This window comes from Euleptes europaea, chromosome 21 (genome assembly GCF_029931775.1).
Source record: "Euleptes europaea isolate rEulEur1 chromosome 21, rEulEur1.hap1, whole genome shotgun sequence".
Taxonomy (NCBI): Eukaryota; Metazoa; Chordata; class Lepidosauria; order Squamata; family Sphaerodactylidae; genus Euleptes; species Euleptes europaea.
The window spans coordinates 3,730,068-3,749,146 of record NC_079332.1 but is presented as its reverse complement, the minus strand read 5'-3'; the positions used below and the strand labels follow the sequence as shown (position 1 = coordinate 3,749,146).

Sequence of the window (19,079 nt, the reverse complement as noted above, 5' to 3'; positions counted from 1 at the left end):
TGTGGAATGAGGATTTGTGGATGGGTTGCAGGTCAGAGAGTGAAATAGCAAATAACCCGCTGGAGCTAGAGATGGTGGGGGGCGATAACAGATTTCCAGGAAGCCGGCAAAGATTTCCGCAGGGTGTGTGAGGAAAGATTCTGAAAAAGGTTTAAAAGGACCGCTCTTGGATCTCTTCAAGGCTCAATTGCATTTTAGGAGCATTTCTTGTGTCTACTTGTGAAATGCATCTCCGTCTAGTCCAGTACACTGTTTCGCAAACCTTCCAAGGGGTTGCTCTGGAGGGCCATAAAACGGGACATTGAAGTCAAGGCCCTCCTCTTCTGCTCCCTCCCGATGTTAGTGCTCAGAGGTTTGCTGCCTGTGTATATGGAGGCTCCTTTCAGTCACCGTGGCTTCGCAGCGTTTGGCAGCCCAGCTCATAACTCAGCTCACATTCAAGCCAGTTAGTCTGCAAAGGGATTTATTGTTGCCGAGCTCTTGAAACTGAAACTATTGAAGGGAAGCAGAGATCTAGACGCTCTTCCTAATGCTTTGCAAAAACGGCGCTGCTAGATAGCTCATATTGATAGTCTCAGAAGCGCAGGGTGTCAAAAAAACGAATTCCATGCATAACCACCAAGGATCTGCAGTGGATTGTGCCTAGGGTTTCCAACTCTGGGTTGGGAAATACCTGGAGATTTAGTGTGTGTGGGGGGGTAGAGCCTGTGGAAGATGGAGTTTGGGAAGGAAAGGTACCTTGAGAGACAGTGTGGTGTAGTAGTTTGGATCGATGGACTCTGATCTGGAGGACCGGGTTTGATTCCCCACTCCTCCACATGAGCAGCAGACTCTAATCTGGTGGGGGGAAAATTGAGCAATGTGTGTAACTGAGGCAGCAGCCCCAAGCCATGGCCAAGGAAAACCTGGCTCCGTGCTCCTGACGGTTCCCAAACATCTTCCTTCATATGGTTGGGTGGTTGAGGGTGTGGCAGGATTTTCGAGATCTAGATTCCTCCCTCCTACACAGCGGAAGTCGCAACCTTTCCCTCCAGGCATGGCAGCCGGGCACTTCTCCAGCGGAGGCGCGGGGCGTAGCTTGAATCTCTTGTGGGTTTGGCATTGACATCAACTCTAGAATTTCTTGAAGGCTCTTCCATTAACTAATTGTTCCCAGGCCGTGGCCGGGCTCTGCGCGCCTCTCTCAGGCGGGCTCGCAGAGGAGAGGCAGGTTACGGCTTCACCGGGGATTTAAGTGGCCTTTGGAAAAGAAACAAGAGAGTCGCAGCGTTCTGTAATTGGTCTATTATTACAAATTAATTGAACTTGTGATTGTTTAATTGGCCATGAGATTTTTTTTTTTTAAAAAAAATTGGCTGTACTTACTCAAGGAAGGAAGCAACCTCCTATATAATTAGCTCGAAACTATGCAATTAAATTCTTATTAATACCCTCAAACAGCAGGGACCATTCAGGCCTTTAATTAGTGATTAACATGAGACAGGGAGAGATTGAGCGGTAACAAAAAGCTGGCTGGTGGTTACAGTACAAGTTTTTAGTTGCTTTTTTCTCTGCCCCCACCACCACCACCACCACCTCCACCCCAACTTGGGAGGGAAAAGGGAAACTCTGCAAACAACATGCTTAGCGGTAAGAGTTCAAGATCAGTCATGTCAAGGAAGGGATCTGAGCCAGGCCTGACAACCCTGCCACTTGGCAGGCCTGCGCTTAAGGTTGTTTTTCGCTGCCCAGTTGTCCTTCGGGTGTGCAACCTGAGTTTTGGAGCCAAACAAGTAGAGGCCAGCCAGGCGGACAAGCCAGTAGGCAGGTAAGGGGCGGACAGGTGGTAGGGTGGCCAGGTCCCTCTTCGCCACCGGCGGGAGGTTTTGGGGGCATAGCCTGAGGATGGCGGGGTTTGGGATGGGAGTAGGGTTGCCAACCTCCAGGTAAACGGAGAGCTGAAGAAGCCGCCCCGCAAAGCATCCGGACGGCGTTCCGACCTCCCCCGTCTTCTGCCTTCTGCCTCCTGCCTTGCTTACCACAAGGAATGAGAGACCAATGAACTGAGTTAGAGTTTCCTTGACCAGATATTGCTTTTGGCTGCAGCTTGACTCTCCCGTTTGAGCGACTCCTAGTGCCTTTAACTTGAGATGCCGGGTTCACAAGACTATTTAGGAGGAGACGTGGCTCGGTGGTAGAGCATCCGCTTGGCATGCAGAAGGTCCCAGGTTCAATCCCCAGCATCTCCAGTTAAAGGGAGTAGGCAAAGTAGGTGATGTGAAAGACCTCTGCCTGAGACCCTGGAGAACCACTGCCAGTCTGAGTGGACAATACTGACTTTGATGGACCAAGGGTCTGATTCAGTATAAGGCAGCTTCGTGTGCTCAAGGCCACCCCCATACGTTTCACAGCAAGCAGGGATTTGAACTCTGGGCTCTGAGTTCCTGTTCTGGCACTCCGACCGCGACATCATGCTGGCTGTCAAAATGCTAAAAGGGCTTTGGTTATTTCATGGGGTTTTCATAGCACAGTTAGCTGTGAGGAGTCGCTCAAACGGGAGAGCCAAGCTGCAGCCGAAAGCAATAGGAGCAGATGCAATCCTATTGGTTCCTTTTTGCCACCGGACCCCTGCTGGGTTGGTAGCTGCAGCACTATATTCTGGCCACCCAGCAATAAATCAACCAGTTCTTTCTTCAAAAAGTTTTCCGTCTGAAGTTTTTCTTAGTTCACTCTGTAATTAGCTCTAGTTTTAATGTTCTCATCATTTTTTCCCTCCTATGTTAAATTGATGTGCCTGGGTGTTTTAGTAGCAGTTTTCATTTTGTCATCCGTAGCCCGGAGTATTTTTTTGGGTGAGGTGGCCCAAACATGGAAAGTAAATACAAAAGGAATGAATTCTGAGATTCTTGAAGTCTCTCATAATATGAGAACGCGGGGTCATCTGCTGAAGCTGGTGAGAGATTCAAAACTGATAAAAGGAAGCATTTCTTCACACAACACATAGTTAAATGGTGGAACTCCCTGCCCCAGGATGTGGCGATGGCTGCCAAGTGGGAAGGCTTTAAGAGGGGAGTGGGCATGTTCATGGAGGAGAGGGGTATTTGTGGCTACTAGTTAAAATGGCTACTTATCATGATGCATACCTGTTGTCTCCAGGATCAGAGGAGCATGCCCATTATATCAGGTGCATTGGAACACAGACAGGACGGTGCTGCTACAGTCGCCTTGTTTGTGGGCTTCCTAGCGGCACCTGGTTGGCCACTTTGTGAACAGACTGCTGGACTTGATGGGCCTGGGTCTGATCCAGCATGGCTTTTCTTCTGTTCTTACATTCTCTATTAAACACTATTTCCGAGAGCATACACTTTTGTAGACTAGAGGCCATTTCTTCAGATGCATGAAGAGAATCTTCAGTTGGCAGTGTATACAACTCTACATTGAAATCAGTAAGACCCAATATGTGTCTGGATGAGAAATACTTCAGACGTTCTTAATTTTTGGTCAGTCCATCCAGTGATCCACAAAGGGACAGAGAGCAGGCTCAAAGAAGCAAAACTTGAAGCTACTTGTAAAGTTCCAAGTGGACAGGGGTGTTTGTAAAAGAAGTGTTTAGTAAGGGGCGACTGAGTAACACATCCGTTGTAAATGCATGTTATGTGATGCCAGGCAAACACCGGATATAGGCGCAATCTAATTTGCAATGGAGACTACAGCCCGGGTCTTCTGAACTCCAGGCTCCCAGTAACCAGTGATCCAAGAGAAGGGGGTAAATGGGGTTGAAATATAGCCTCCAAGAAAGGCCATCCGAAACACCCTTCTGTTCCCACGGAGTCCAATTGTGGGTCTGTCTGGGAAAGAGTGCAGGTAGTTTTCAGCCATGGATGAGCAGAGCGTCCCTATTTAATTTATTTTCATGTTCATTTATATTCTTTTCAACGGTTCTCTTTGCATTGAAGGCTTTTGTTGGCATTGTGTGGTTTTTGTACACTGTTGGTATGGTTTTTTTTAATGCGTATAATGTATGTAATTTGTATAATGCGCATAGAATGTTTAATGCAGATTTATGGATGCAGAAAATAATGCTGGAAAATATTTATGTTTATGGCCAAAATTAAGTGTGAAGAAATGGAAGAGGGGCATGATAATAGATTCGATTCATTGCAAAATTGAAATGCTGAGGGGTTTTTTAGATGACCCAGAGAGGATGAGAAATTAGAAGACATGCTTTAATTCAGCCTCCCTTCCTATGTCTTTCCGTCCTTCTGAGCTCAACACTCACTGATGAAGCCAGAGGCAATGAGACGAAGCTGGGCAATCATTTACCTGCACTTTCTTCCCAGCCGCCCCTTCGCTTCTGAGAAATATAATGCAGGAGGTTTCCTTTACAACGTAGGCAGACCACATGTCTCAGGCAGAAAAGGGTCTTTCACATCACCTACCTGCCCAGTCCCTTTAACTGGAGATGCCGGGGATTGAACCTGGGACCTTCTGCATGCCGAGCAGATGCTCTACCACTGAGCCACAGCCCCTCCCCAAGGTCACCCAGCTGGCTTCATGTGTAGAAGTGGGGAAACAAACCCTGTTCACCAGATTAGAGTCCGCACCGCATTGTGGGAGACTGTATTTGAGCATTGCAAAAATGTAATTCTTCTCATTGCCCAGCGCCTTGCGCCGAGGTTGGCATGGAGGGTTGTGAAGATCCTTGCTTAGCCAGTGTGTTTGAGCTTCATGTTCTTTGTATGCGTTTGGTCGCCAGTGGTTTCTCCCCCCCCCCCTCCGCTTTCTTCTTTTGCAGAGAATGGAAGCAGAGCGCTGCAAGCCACGTGGATGTGGGGAGTTGAGTGAGGGGAGAGGAGCTTCCATGCAAATGATAAGCAGGCCCAGCAGTTAAATCTTGAGCTGACGCATTAATGAATTTCACAGCATGCCTGGAAAAACTCTCACCAAAGCCTTGATTTGACCAAAGGACCGAGGAACAGGGGGGGGGGGTGTCTGAGGTCAAAGGAAGACGGCTGCGTCTATAGCAGGAGGAAACCTTGTTCCCGTTATCTTTTTTTGCAAGAGCGTTAAACAGGAGCTGGCCATGCTGGTTCCTTTTTTATTATTATTTATCTTGCACACATGGATACCTTTAAAAAAAAACACCCTTGGTTTCTGAGGCTAATAAGAGAAAAGGGGGGGACTGGGTGTGTGGAGGAGAAGGGAGGACAAAATTGCTTTAGCAGCTGTCTCCGGTGCTGCTACTGCTGCCACCGCTCCTCCCACCCTCCTGCCCCATAACCTGGCCACAGCTGGGTACTGTCCGTATTCCTTAATAGCTGTGGCAGGGAATAGCAGAAGCGACATACTGACCCCCAAGCTCGAAGCGGGTGGTCGTCGCGTGAGTTAGCAGTCTGTGGGAAAGGATCAGGGATCTATATGCCTGGGGAATCCTCCTTTTCCCCTTGGGACCCTCCCCGAGCTCCCGGAGTTGGGCATGTTCTGAATATAATCTAGGGCACGGTTGTTCGCTTTTAAGCTACAACTTACGTTGGTGTTTTTTTTAGCACTGGGGGTACCTATTTTCAGGACTCCTATAGATCCTCGTGGCAAAAAATCTTTGGAGAGAAGCTGTCGCTGACGGGCATCTCGTGGGATGCGTTATCCGATCTTGGAAAAAGCTTTCACTGCAATGAAAAAAAAAAGCAAAATCAAAGAGATTGATTATGATAGCACATGTTTTCGTGCTCGTCGCGTTTGCTTATCTCAGTTTTTTTCAGACTACCACCACGTGGTTTTTCCTGCCTCTACCTACTTTTTGACAATCCCTCGCCTCTCCAGAGCCTTCTTTCTAGCTAGGTTAAATGCCAACCCTTCAATGGTTATGCAGGGCAGAATTTTGAATTTACCATATATTACTGGAAAGGCTAGATGGCCATCTGTCAGCAATGCTGATTCTATGAACTTGGGCAGTTCATGGGAGGGGGGGCATCGTGGCCATCTTCTGGGCACTGTGTGTGTGTGTGGGGAGGTAGTTGTGAGTTTCTTGCATTGTGCAGGGGGTTGGACTAGATGACCCTGGTGGTCCCTTCCAACTCTATGATTCTATTATTCTTCTGGCTCCATTGACTCATTAGCTCATGTGCTCTTGGAATGCCGTTTCTATGAGGACCTTAGAGCACGATATCTCTCTCCTCTTTTAATACATAAATCCAATGCCTCTGCGTCTGATATATTGCCTTTTTTATTAAGCGACAGGGAATCCCAAGGCTATATTGGCAGTGGCAAAAATTTATCTCAGTCCTTATATCCCCCAAACATTAGATTCAAAATGATGCTGCTCAAGATCAATGGATCAAGGAGCTTCTAAGGGATAAAGGAAAGGATTATAATCCCATGTTGCAGATCAAGGAAGGCTTTAGTAAAGATGTGCAGTAAACAGACAGCACTGACATGTCCTCCAACGGCCCTGGTTTAGTAGAAACAGCCTCCCATTTTCTGGTCCTAGTCCCTGACCAAGTGGTTTTTCCCATTATCTTGGGTCTCAGGGGTCACCCAATGAAGAAGAAGAAGAAGAGTTGGTTTTTATCCATCCATAACCTTATTTATTGGCATGATGGTTGGTTTTTACATGCCAACTTTCTCTACCGCTTAAGGGAGACTCAAACCGGCTTACAATCTCCTTCCCCTCCCCACAATAGACACCCTGGGAGGTAGGTGGGGCTGAGAGAGTGTGACTAGCCCAAGGTCACCCAGCTGGCTTCGTGTGTAGGAGCGGGGAAAACCACTCCAGTGCCCCAGATTAGCTTTCCCCGCTCATGTGGAGGAGTGGGGAAATCAAACTCGGTTCTCCAGCTCAGAGTCCACCGCTCCAAACCACTGCTCTTAACCACTACATAGAGCATGCCCTATTATATTAGGTGCTGTGGAGCACAGGCAGGATGGTGCTGCTGCAGTCGTCTTGTTTGTGGGCTTCCTAGAGGCGCCTGGTTGGCCACTGTGTGAACAGACTGCTGGACTTGATGGGCCTCGGTCTGATCCAGCAGGGGCTTTCTTATGTTCTTAACCTCCGTATCCAGCGGCAGTTGTTCTCTGAAAACCAGCGGCCTCCTTCCATCTGTTTCCTCTTCTTCTCTCCAGCCTGCAACTGCAACCTTCACGCCCGCCGCTGTCGCTTCAACATGGAGCTCTACAAACTCTCCGGGCGGAAGAGCGGAGGCGTCTGCCTCAATTGCCGCCACAACACCGCTGGCCGGCACTGCCATTACTGCAAGGAGGGCTTCTACCGGGACATGAGCAAGTCCATCACTGACCGCAAGGCCTGCAAAGGTAAGGGACCCTCTCCTGACACTTCCATCCGTAGCTGCGTTTATTTGTTCGATGAATGCGTGGGAAAGAGGGATGGAGAGGATGCACCTGATCCCCGTGCCCATCTGAAAGCCCTATCTGCCACCCATCTGTGACCCTCTGGCATGCTACTAGGAACCTTGGACACTTGGCATTTCTCCCAATTCCCCCTGTCCATCAGCAGGTATCTTAGATGTGCCACCGCCTCCTGACCCTACCTCCCAGGGAATTATCCATGGTGCTTCGGCAATTTTTTATGCCCTTAAGACTTAGGGCGAAAACGCACGGTCGCTTTAGCCTCCTTTATTCCCTGTTTCAGCCAGACTTAATGGAGAGCAAGTCCTGTTAGCAAGACTATTAAGATTTTGAAACCCAATCTCTAATAGTCTGCGTTTTATTGTTTGCAATGCTTCTGCGTGGAGATCAGTTGTAATAGCGGGAGATCTCCTGGCCCCACTGGGAGGTTGGCGACCCTACCGAGGAAGTTTCGCCAATCGAATTTGGCCTCCGTTGTTTTACGAACTAATGAGAGGAGCTGCCGTGGTGTGCGTGCAACTTTCCCTGGGAAGAACCGAAGGCCGGAGAGATGGCTTTGGCAAAGAAAAGCTCTTGGCCTTATCATGAAACGGACCATACCTTGCCCAGTCTGAAAGGGCTGTTGTCAGCATTTCGAGCCTGCCGGTTCATACACGAGTGTTGGAAAGGACGCCCGACCAGTGCGACCTTTGGTCCGATCCTGTACCGCTGCTCTTACGTCCACCTTACTCCAGAAGAATCTGGAACAGGACTTAAGTTGAATGAATGAGCTGTGTCACAGTGTTTTGAGTTGGCGGTGCGCCGTGGGGAGCTGCCTCCGAGGAGCCCCCTCGGCACCAAGTCGGCCAGGAATCCATGCTCGCTGCTCCGGTGTCCGCAGCACACCGTAGTCTGGAAACATGTTTCTCTCATTAGCCTCACGCTTCCCTCATGCCTCTGAACTTCTGAAGGCTGTCCAGGCCTGAAAGCCGATGTACCCAGAGAGAGCGCTGCGAGGACGGATGGCTGTTTTTTTAAATAGACTGAAAAGTCTTAATTTCTTGTGTGCCGGCGTTAGGGAAAGATACTGACGCTCGGCTTAGCAAAACCAGTGGTGGCATTCTGAGCATCAGCTTCCCCCACAGTCATTGGGCGAAAATGCATGGTCGCTATAGCCTCCTTTGTTCCCTGTTTCAGCCAGGATTCAGCCAGGATCGAACTCATGTGTTTTTGCCAAACGTGTGTCCGATCCTGGCTAAATCCTGGCTGAAACAGGGACCGTGTGTGTGTTAAGTGCCGTCAAGTCATTTCCGACTCATGGCGACCCTATGAATCCATGTCCTCCAAAGTGTCCTATCCTTAACAGCCTTGCTCAGTTCTTGCAAACTGAGGGCCGGGGGTTCCTTTATTGAGTCCGTCCATCACTTGTTGGGTCTTCCTCTTTTCCTGCTGCCTTCAACTTTTCCTAGCATGATCGTCTTTTCCAGTGACTCTTTTCCAGTGACTTTTGTCTTCTCAACAGCCTAGCTTCTAGGGTCAGTTCAGGCTTCATTTGATCTATAACCCACTGATTTGTTTTTTTGGCAGTCCAGGGTATCCGTAACACTCTCCTCCATCATCACATTTCAAAGGAATATACTTTCTTCGTATCAGATTTCTTCATTGTCCAGCTTTCACACCCGTACATAGTAATAGGGAATACGATGGCTTGAATTAACTTGATCTTGGTGGCCAGTGACACATCCTTACAATTAAGGATCTTTTCTAGCTCCTTCATGGCTGCCCTTCCCAGTCTCAGGGAATAAAGGAGGCTAAAGCGACCATGCGTCTTCGCCCATTGATTCCCGGTCTGGAGAGAGAGCTCGGAGACTCTGATTCACTCCTTTTCAAAGCCTTAAAACTTGGTACGTCCGACACTTTCCTTCGTCTCCAACCTTGATGCCCGTGCCAGAGGCTGTGGGTAATCATAAACACATAACGGTGACCTCAGCTCTGCCCTCGTTCCTTGGCGGCAGGCTGTTCTCATGTATCCATCAGGAGTGTTCGGATCGTTTCATTTTATTTTCCAGCTGAAGGATTCAATGATGTTTTCCCCCCACTAAATGTTTAGATTATTTTAAACTCAACTTTAATTCAGCTGAAGTGTTGTGCATGTGTATTCCAATAGAGTTTGGAGACTTGGGGGTTAAGGTCTGGCTCCTGGCGCAAACTCATGATGTGGTCTTCAGGAAGGGGCTCTCACCGTCAGTTCTCCGTTGGAGACAAGCTGTGACTCAGCGGTAGAGCATCTGCTTTGCCTGCAGAAGGTGCCAGGTTCAATCCCCGGCGTCTCCAGTTGAAAGGATCCGTTTGTAGGTAACGTGAAAGACCTTTACCTGAGACCCTGGAGAGTTGCTGCCAGTCATGGAGCTGCCTTATACTGATTCAGACCCTTGGTCCATCAAAGTCAGTATTGTCTACTCAGACCGGCAACGGCTCTCCAGGGTCTCAGGTGGGGGTCTTTCACATCACCTACTTGCCTAGTCCCTTTAACTGGAGATGCTGGGGATTGAACCTGGGACCTTCTGCATGCCAAGCAGATGCTCTACCTCTGAGCCACAGCCCTTCCCAGTTGAAGTAGGCAATACTGACTTTGAGAGAGCGATGGTCTGACTCAGTATCAGGCAGCTTCACGTGTCCATGTGTCCTGTTGGTAAATTGTGAACAGTGACATCCATAATAACAATTTTGAAAATACATTCAGTTAATATATTTGTAGCCTGACTTTTCCCTGCTGTTGAAGCAGCTTACAGTAATAACACTCACAAAAGTAATTCTAAAACAAATCAGATGGAATATAATTTAAAACACCAACTTGCAGAGAGGAGAGGGTTTGGGGTGGAGGGACTTCCCTGGGGCATAATGCCAAAGATTCCACTTTCCAAATTGGGCATTTTCTCCCGGTAAACTGATCACCGTCGCCTGGAGATCAGTTGTAATGCCTGGAGATGTCCAGCCACCACCTGGAGGGTGGCAAGCATAGCATCTGTCCAGATTCCCTCTTCTGCACAACAAAGTTCTGATGATGCTGGAAAGGTTAATCATCTCTGGACTGCGCAGTGTACAAAAGAACACAGGCAGATCCTGGTTCCTTCTTATTTGGGACACTTAAGTTCTAATTTGATATATCGACCCTGGGGATATTTCTGCAAAGTTGCAGGTGGAAGTCTTTTCTACAGCCGTGACGTGAGATCCTGAAACCCGAGATGCCAGTGGGTAGGGAGCCGGTGATGGCGAAGGCTGATTTTGTCTTTCCAAGCTCCCCAAAAACTGAAATTATAATTTGTTTCGTTTATATCCCACCTGTCTTCCATCATGCAACTCAAGGGGGTACTCACAATGCTCTCTAGAGGTCTCCATCTTGGCACTGACCGGCTCCAGTTCACGTTTAGACCTGCAGAGTTCCTGTATCATGTGCCGACTAACCATGCCCTGGGAATTTTAAATATTCAAAGTTTTACATTTATGCTACGTATCATTTATTTTGCCCCCAGTCGTCGTCCCCAGCCAGTGTTTGCAATTAATAAGCATTGACTGCCGTTAAGATTTTGTGAGAATGGTGTGGGGTAGCACATAGAATCATAGAGCTGGAAGGGACCACCAACCCTCCCTACAAATATCTGGTGTCTCCTTTGTATTAATATTTTCTAATCCTTATAAGTCATTATTTTAATGTTATACTTTCCCCTTATTTAATATATTTTGATAAGCAATAATAATAGAATATTAATAATAAGGAGAGAGAGAAAAGAAAAAAATCATTTAAAAAATAAAAACAGAGACATAACAAAGCACATTAACATAATTTGAGAAACGTCACAGTTTTGACAAGCTCCTCGTAAAGGCGAAGGCGGCGGCGGCAGACGGAGGCATTGTGGGGGTCTGGCACGGTGCAGCTGGCCGAGTCCTGCCTCCCGGTCTCCCCCTTCGCCGGAGATCGCCCGTGTCCCCAAAGGGCCATTGTGCTTCTGTCACCTTGCTGTGGCCGCCATGTTGGAAACGAGCGGCCCCTTGGCCAGGAGTTGACCGTGGGGGGAGTCTACGTCAAACAGCTTCCATGTCTCCGGCAGGAAATTGCTTTTGGGAAGGGTGGGATGTGGCGGTCGGTGGCAGTGGCCACAAGAGAGAGCAGGGATTCTTGTGAGGTCCGGCTCTCATATGTTTGTGGGGGGGGATGCTGCACCTCTCCAACCCAGACCAGCATAAAATCCAGGCAGCTCAGGGTTAAGCCACATGTAACCCCGGGGATGCCAGGATTGGAGCCCAGATGTGCAGTCTGGCCTGGAAAAGCAGCTGGGGGAATCAGGGCCATGTTGCAAGGAAAGCTGGGTTTCTTGGCTCCGTTTGTAGAGCATCTGCTTGGCGTGCAAAGGGTCCCAGGTTCAATCCCCGGCATCTCCAGTTAAAGAGACTAGTCAAGGAGGTGTTATGAAAGACCCCTTCCTGAGATCCTGGAGAGCCGCTGCCGGTCTGAGTAGACAATACTGACTTTGATGGACCGAGGGTCTGTTTCAGTATAAGGCAGCTTCATGTGTTCATATGTGTTCATGTGAGAATTATATTTACATTCCCACTTTCTCCGTCTCTGAGATCTAACCTTGGTGGGCAGATCTTCCAAGCCTGTTTCTACCATCTATGGGCGTTCGTTGTACTGCAGCTGAATCGGCTGAGCCTCGGGGCAGGGAGTAAGAAATACACCCTACGTATTACAGCCCAGCATAAAAGCGGCAGGGCAGGCAGTGAACTTGTCAGATTGTGGTTTCTCGAGGGGGGGGGACCCTGAGTCATTTCCTCTGGGGGCTGCGAAGGGATTTGATGGTGCTGCTCCTGCTGCGGTGAAACCTCTCCTTACTGCCTCTTTTTTTCTTCCTCTTCCTTCCATGCGCCTCCCCAACCCAAGAGCTCAGCCCATCTGCATATAGAAACAGCAACCAGTTAAAAATGCACGTATCAGAGGAGCAAAACATCAGTATGGGAATAATACACAACAATGTGTATACATACACAACAATGCCATTGCGAGGAAAACAACAAGATACAGAACCAGCGCGGTGCAGTGGTTTGGAGCGGTGGACTCTGATCTGGAGAACCGGGTTTGATTCCCCCACTCCTCCACGTGAGCGGCGGAGGCTAATCTGGTGAACCGGGTTGGTTTCCTCACTACTACACATGAAGCCAGCTGGGTGACCTTGGGCTACTCACAGCTCTCTCAGCCCCACCTACCTCACAGGGTGTCTGTTGTGGGGAGGGGAAGGGAAGGTGATTGTAAGCATGTTTGATTCTGCCTTAAGTGGTAGAGAAAGTTGGCATATAAAAACCAACTCCTCCTTCCTCTTCCTCTTCCTCCTCCTCCTTCTTCTCCTCCTCTTTTTTTTAAAAAGGCTTGCTATTAGTCCCATAGTACTGAAAGATAGCAAACCTCGGTGACGGCATAAGGGTATTCCGTAGACGAGGTGCCACCACGTAGAAGGCCCTGTTTCTCATGGCCACCTGCCTCTCCTCCAGAGGATGTAAAGCAGGACAGGTATGGATGACCATAAAGCTCAGGCTGTCACGTACGAGAGAAGGCGGCCTTGAAGGTACTTTAAGGTGGTCCCAGACCATTTAGGGCTTATTTAGATCAGTGCCAGCATCTGGAATTACGCGTGGAGACAAAAAAGGTCAAGATCTTTAAGCGCTGTTATAACATGTCGCCTCCAGTCAACAACTGACATCCATCTGAGCCGCCTCTAGTCTGTCTGCGGTCCAAAGAGACTGGGAGGCTGTTGATGTCTTGCATTAGGAACGCAGCGAGAAAACGTGTTCCCTAGACTCCGGCTGCGGCCCAGACTGGGTGTGGGTTACTTCCTGACCCGAGTGCTCGGCGGTGATCCGCGACCGTCGTTTCTACCTTCTCCTCCATCCTCCTCTGGCATCCTTGAAGCCAGTCAGGGTGGAAACAAAAGCTCTTGTTGCTCAGCTTATGTTCTTTGCTCGGGATTTGGGAGTCTTCCTTGCAGAGATCCCGGCTTATCCCATACCACACACGCACGCACAAGCCGCTCAGAGGTAAGTGCGTGTGGGAAATTGAGTCAGGCTGTCTGTGCAGAAATATTCAAAGTGAAGACAACTAGAAGGGGGAAGGCTCCCACCCACCCGCTCAGCCCCCACCCCCCACCCCACCCAGCCCCTATTCTGGCAGCCTTTCAGTCAAATCCCTTTTTGCAAGGAAACCCACGGAAAAGCGTCCCTTCCCTCCACAACGGAAAGAGAGTCTGGCTTCGGGTCTCTAATCTGCGAAGCTTGAAGCAGGCGCTCGAAGTCTGTCGGGACAAGCCCTGCTCGGAGAGCTCTTCCCCCGAAAGTAATCACAGAGCATTAGGAAACGGCACAGCGTCTCTCCTGAGAGGTGATGCAGCTGTGATGGGCGTCCAAACCGCAAACCTTTAATGCCCGGGATATGTGTGGGGGGAGGCGTTCAGCTCCTGTACGAAAAGAAGAGGTTGATCCTGCAAAGCAGAGCAAACTTCTCCCCCCCCCCTACCGACTGCAGATCCAAAGTAGTACAGAATCCCCCCCTCCAATTCTGTGAACACATGAAGCTGCCTTATACTGAATCAGCCCCTTGGTCCATCTGAGTCAGTATTGTCTATGCAGACCGGCAGCGGCTCTCCAGGGTCTCAGGCAGAGGTCTTTCACTTCACCTACTTGCCTAGTCCCCCCCACTCCAGAACATAAGTAAAGCTATGAACACATGAAGCTGCCTTATACTGAATCAGACCCTTGGCCCATCAAAGTCTACTCAGACCGGCAGCGGTTCTCCAGGGTCTCAGGCGGGGGTCTTTCACATCACCTACCTGCCCAGTCCCTTTAACTGGAGATGCCGGGGATTGAACCTGGGACCTTCTGCATGCCGAGCAGATGCTCTGCCACTGAGCCACTGCCCCTCCCCTGGATGCTGCCAAAGGATGCTGCCCAGTGCCTTTAGAGTCCTAGCAGTGAGTGAGCCATCCGAATCTCAAGGATCCTGCATGCTTGGTCCAAGAAGGAGTACTTTCAGATTTACCTCTCCAGAGGAGATGGGTGAACATCTAATGTGGCTGGCAGCCACGTGCCTCGTGGGCAGGTTCCCAGCTCTGGACTTCAGCCACACAGGAGCACTGACTAACAGTGGGAAGGGTTGAGTTGAAATCTCCACTTGGCTGTTGAGCTTCATGCATGTCTTCGGATCGTTCACCATTGCCCTGCCCGACAGGGTTGGTGTGGGGATAAAATAAGATGAAGAAATATGTATGCCCTCATAAGCTTCATGTAACAAGAAAGGTTACAATTCCATGAATAAATAAAAGGACACTGCGCCAACATAATGTTTCTCATCTCAGTCTTGGGAAAGAGATGTTAGTAGCAACTTGGCACTGCGAAAAGTGACGTTTTCCAGGTTGTCGTCATATTCCTTCCAGGGCAGCCCCACATAAAGTCTGCCCGGGCACTTCCCCTTAGGCCCCATGGAGCAGGGTGGCAGTGTTCAGCTTGACGGTCAAAATGGTGCGCGGCACCTAGCCGCCGACGCCACCCCCCGCGCACAAAAGCATTAACGCACGGCTTGGGAAGCAAAAGGACAGTGAGGCAAAAAGGGAATCCAGATTGCACAGTTTCCCAGGAATGGCACGCGCACGGATGCAGAGGGGGGAAAGGAGGAGAGGGTGAACGGGGTAAGCATGGGGCTGGGTACGGATGGGGTTCCCACCTGCTCCCACGCTGCCTGCTTCCACAGACTTAGTTTTAATTCTGCATGCATCAAAAAAGGATTGACGTGCACAAAAACAGGGGGCACCTCTCTTTCAAGGGCAAGAAAGCAAAAGGGTTTTTTTTTTTAAAGTTCATTAATAGCTTTCCAAGTTGCATCTCTAATGCGTTTTCTGTGCCCCTGCCAGGAGCGCAATATCCTCTGGAGACAGTTCCCAGAAAGTCTTTGCTGCAAGCACGCTCTCATACCTAGAGTGCAAGCAGGATCCCGCTGAATGCTCGGGCGGCATCCCAAGGACGTCTGGGAGGGGAAAGCCCGATTAAAGCTGACAGGCTAATACCTCGGGTGATCCCTCTGCCAACGGATAAAGTATAAACTGAACTTGATAATATGGAAAAGCTGGGCATATGGAAAACGCAGGGCAAGCATTCAGACAGGGGGTTAATTGAACGGTTGTAACTGCAAAAAAGCCCAAGGAGGCATGTCGCAATATTAATCCCCCCCGTCATTTAAGCAAAGCCATAAAATGTGCACAGGATCCAGTGAAAGCCGGCGGAGCAGCAGCAGCTAAGCTCTTAGAAGCAAAAATATCCTCTGTCGGAGGTGCGAGAGCAGGCTGCTTGGCAAGCCGAACGCGGTGATTTAAGCTCGACCCTGGTAACTGAAAGCTCCCTTCAAGGAGTTGCCGACCCTGCAAGCGGGGGCATGCCCAGAAGCTGTTGTAAGGACGGGGGGGGCAGCTTCTTCCTATCCAGTGATTCCATGGCCAGCTCTGGTTGTTGGGGTGGGCTGGCAGGCTACCCTTCTGGTTCTTCCCCCATTAAGTTCCTCCTCTTCCCAAAACCTCATCCAGACGGAGAACAGGTGGACACACAAGTCTGCCTTATACCAAGCCAGACCATTGGTCCCTTTGGCATCAGCTCTGCTGGGTCTCTGTTGAGATCCTTCAACTGGAGATGTCAACGGTGAGAACTTTTGACCTTCTGCACTCTACGCATGTGCTCATCACTGAGTCGTGGGCCCTTGCCCACAGGTGACCATATGAAGTTGTCTTAATACGGTCAAGACACCATGGGTCTATTGTGTCTTTTCCACACCCAACAGCTAGTTATGGAAATATCCAAAGTCTGTACCAAAGCAGGTGAAAGGTTGACAGTAAATGTTAGCAAACCACCAGTAACGGAGCATCCTGAATCACCCAAAGGCCTTTGAAACGCAAGCCTTGACCTGTCTTCTCAAGAGCAGCAATGAACAGGCCTGGTGGCGCTTCCTTTGGGAGGGAGCGTCGGTGGACGAGGGCCCTGCCTTTAGCCCTGTTCTTCGAAGCTGTCCACCAAAGTCCAGGTGGTTGTTGCGTTCAGAGCAGGGGCTGTTACGGGGACTTCAGCCCGTTGGCAGAGATCCCGTAAGAGAGAAGAAGAAATTCCATGAGCTTTGCAGCTGACAGCGTCGTTCCTCGGTGGAACAGGCTTCCTCGGGAGGTGGTGAGCTCTCCTTCCCCTGGAGGTTTTTAAGCAGAGGCTAGATGGCCATCTGTCAGCAGTGCTGATTCTATGACCTTCGGCTTAGATCATGAGAGGGAGGACACCTTGGGCATCTTCTGGGCATGAAGTATGGGTCCCTGGGGGTGGGGGGGGGAGGTAGTTGTGAATTTCCTGCATTTTGCAGGGGGTTGGACTAGATGACCCTGGTGGTCCCTTCCAACTCTATGATTATATGAAATAGAAGACTCCGTCCTTTGCCTTGCAAAGGGGGGTGGTGGAGTCCCTGTCTTTGGAGGTCTTTAAGCAGAGGTTGGATGGCTATCGTCAGTAGTGCTTTGATTGTGGGATCTTGCATGGCAGGGGGTTGGACTGGATGACCCTTGTGGTCTCTTCCAACTGTGTGTGATTTTGTGATTAGTTAGTACACACAACTCCCAATGGCAGCCAGGAATTATGCATGCTGTCAGCATGGAGATTCATTTCAAGACCCTTCAGACAATGTGGAACGATGGAGTTTAGCCAGGCTGCCGTCTACCATATGGTTTTCCGATTTGAGGTTCAAAGCTACCCCACCATCCTCATCGGTGTCCTCGAGGCTAAGACGCACAGGGATCCCTGGAGGGTTCCCGCAAGCCACGTTATGACTACCTGGTGTTTCCATGAGGAAAGAGCAGCCCCGGCTCGCGAGGGGAAAGCTTTACATGGGGCTCCGCAGCATCAAAGCGTGTTGTGGCTGAGGAAAGGCTCGGCAGCATCCGAGGACTCCGCCACCCGCTGCCATGTGTTATCACAGCTGAGCCCCCAAAATACCCTCATCAGAAACACGTCCGTTTCCAATCCTGGCCAAGATCTGATAAGGCCCATGGCATCTGTTCCCCATTAGATGGTGTACAGTCTCGTTTCTTGCAAAGTCAGAGAGGGCCCGTTGCGCCGGGGACGGGGCGCTCTGGCAAGTTCCCATCTGGTGAAAATTAGGGGGAATGATAACATCTCTTTTTGTGGATGCGTGCATGGGTGTGTGTTTTTGTTTGGCTTGGGAGGCATGTTTGACTGTTACGCCGATGGAAATCCTGATACTCACCCTCCCCATCTTTTAAACAGGCCCGGGTCCAAGACTGGCTGATGGGTAGGCTTACCAGGCCCCTCCCATCCTTCGGCGGGAGGTTTCTAGGGTGGAGGTGCGGCTGCGCTGACTGCGCTGACTCCACCTCTAGGGTGGAGGTGCGGCTGTGTCATGGCTCCACAGGTGTGGATGCAGCGACTGCCCTCTCCTCCTTTAGCACAGGTAAATCCCATCGCTGCTTTCTCCTGCTCAGGGCTCAAAGGTCAATGTGCATGAACCCATGGAAAGAAGCTACCAAGAGAGGCTATGGCTCAATAGTGGAGCCGCACCAAGCAAAAGTTCCCGGGCCTGATCCTTCCAGCTAAATGATCTCAAACAGCAGGTGGTGGTAGGGTTGCCAGCTCTGGGTTGGGAAATACCTGGAGATTCTGGAGGTGGAGCCTGGGGAGGGCAGGTTTTGAGGAGGGGAGGGACCTCAGCAGGGTATAATGCTGTGGAGTTAGGGTAGCCAGGTCCCCACTCACCTTCGGCGGGAGGTTTCTTTTCAGATTGTGTGCGCGCACATGCATGTTTACACCGGAAGGGCCGCAGCGACCCTTAGCACTCAAACTAAGAGTTTGAGTGGTCTAAGGCTCCTTGCCAGGTGGCACGTACGTGCATGATTGTCCACCGGCCCTCAGCTGGTCGGCGGGCAGAGGGGCACATTACTGGGGGTTTGCCCGCCACCAGCGGGCACCTGGCAACCCTACATGGAGTCAACTCTCCAAAGCAGCCATTTCCTCCAGGGAAACTCATCTGAAGATTCATTGTAATAGCAGGAGATTTCCAGGTGCAACCTGGGGGTTGGCGACCCTAGGTGGTGGGATAGACCTCGGCGTGTCGCTGCCAGTCAGAGCGAACAATACTAGTGTGAATTGGTGGCAAGCTCATGCTTTGCACACAGAAGGTCCCGTGTTCAATCCCTGTCCTCTCCGGGTGCAGGATACCTGGGAAGAGGTGTCCCAAAAGGCCCTTCACTGGAGAGACACTGCTAGTTAGAATAGGAAATACCTCCCTTGTGGGTCAGTGATCTAACTTGACATAAAGCAGCTTCATAAGTTCATCCATGGCCCAACGAAACCTCCGCTCGAGTACCCTTTTATTTGGGAATTGTACTTACAGGTTTTAATTTTTTTTTGGGTAGGGCTGGTAGAAATGTTCATGTAATAAATGCAGCCTTGGGATATTTATATTTCTTTTAATGCGCTGCTGTATAATTAATGGTCTCGCTATTGAGCGCGTGCTTTCTGGCGGCCAGAGGGAGCGGGCACCCAGCGATCCTTGGCCAAAAAGGGCTGCCCAACTGGCCCCGGAGACCTAGTCAAAGCAAGCAGGGTTTCCTTTACTGACAATTTAAAAAAAAATGTGCAAAGCATTGTAAATAAATTTACCCCCTTTTCGCCTTGAC

General features: G+C 50.0%; 1 protein-coding gene across 1 annotated transcript in view; it reads left to right on the top strand.

Annotated features, from left to right (window-relative positions):
- Positions 1–19,079, top strand: part of NTN3 (netrin 3) — a 49,526-nt gene that overhangs the window by 8,867 nt on the left and 21,580 nt on the right. The window contains exon 2 of the mRNA XM_056866295.1: positions 7,099–7,287. Within this exon, the coding sequence (XP_056722273.1) occupies positions 7,099–7,287 (189 nt within the window). The remainder of the gene's footprint in view (positions 1–7,098; positions 7,288–19,079) is intronic.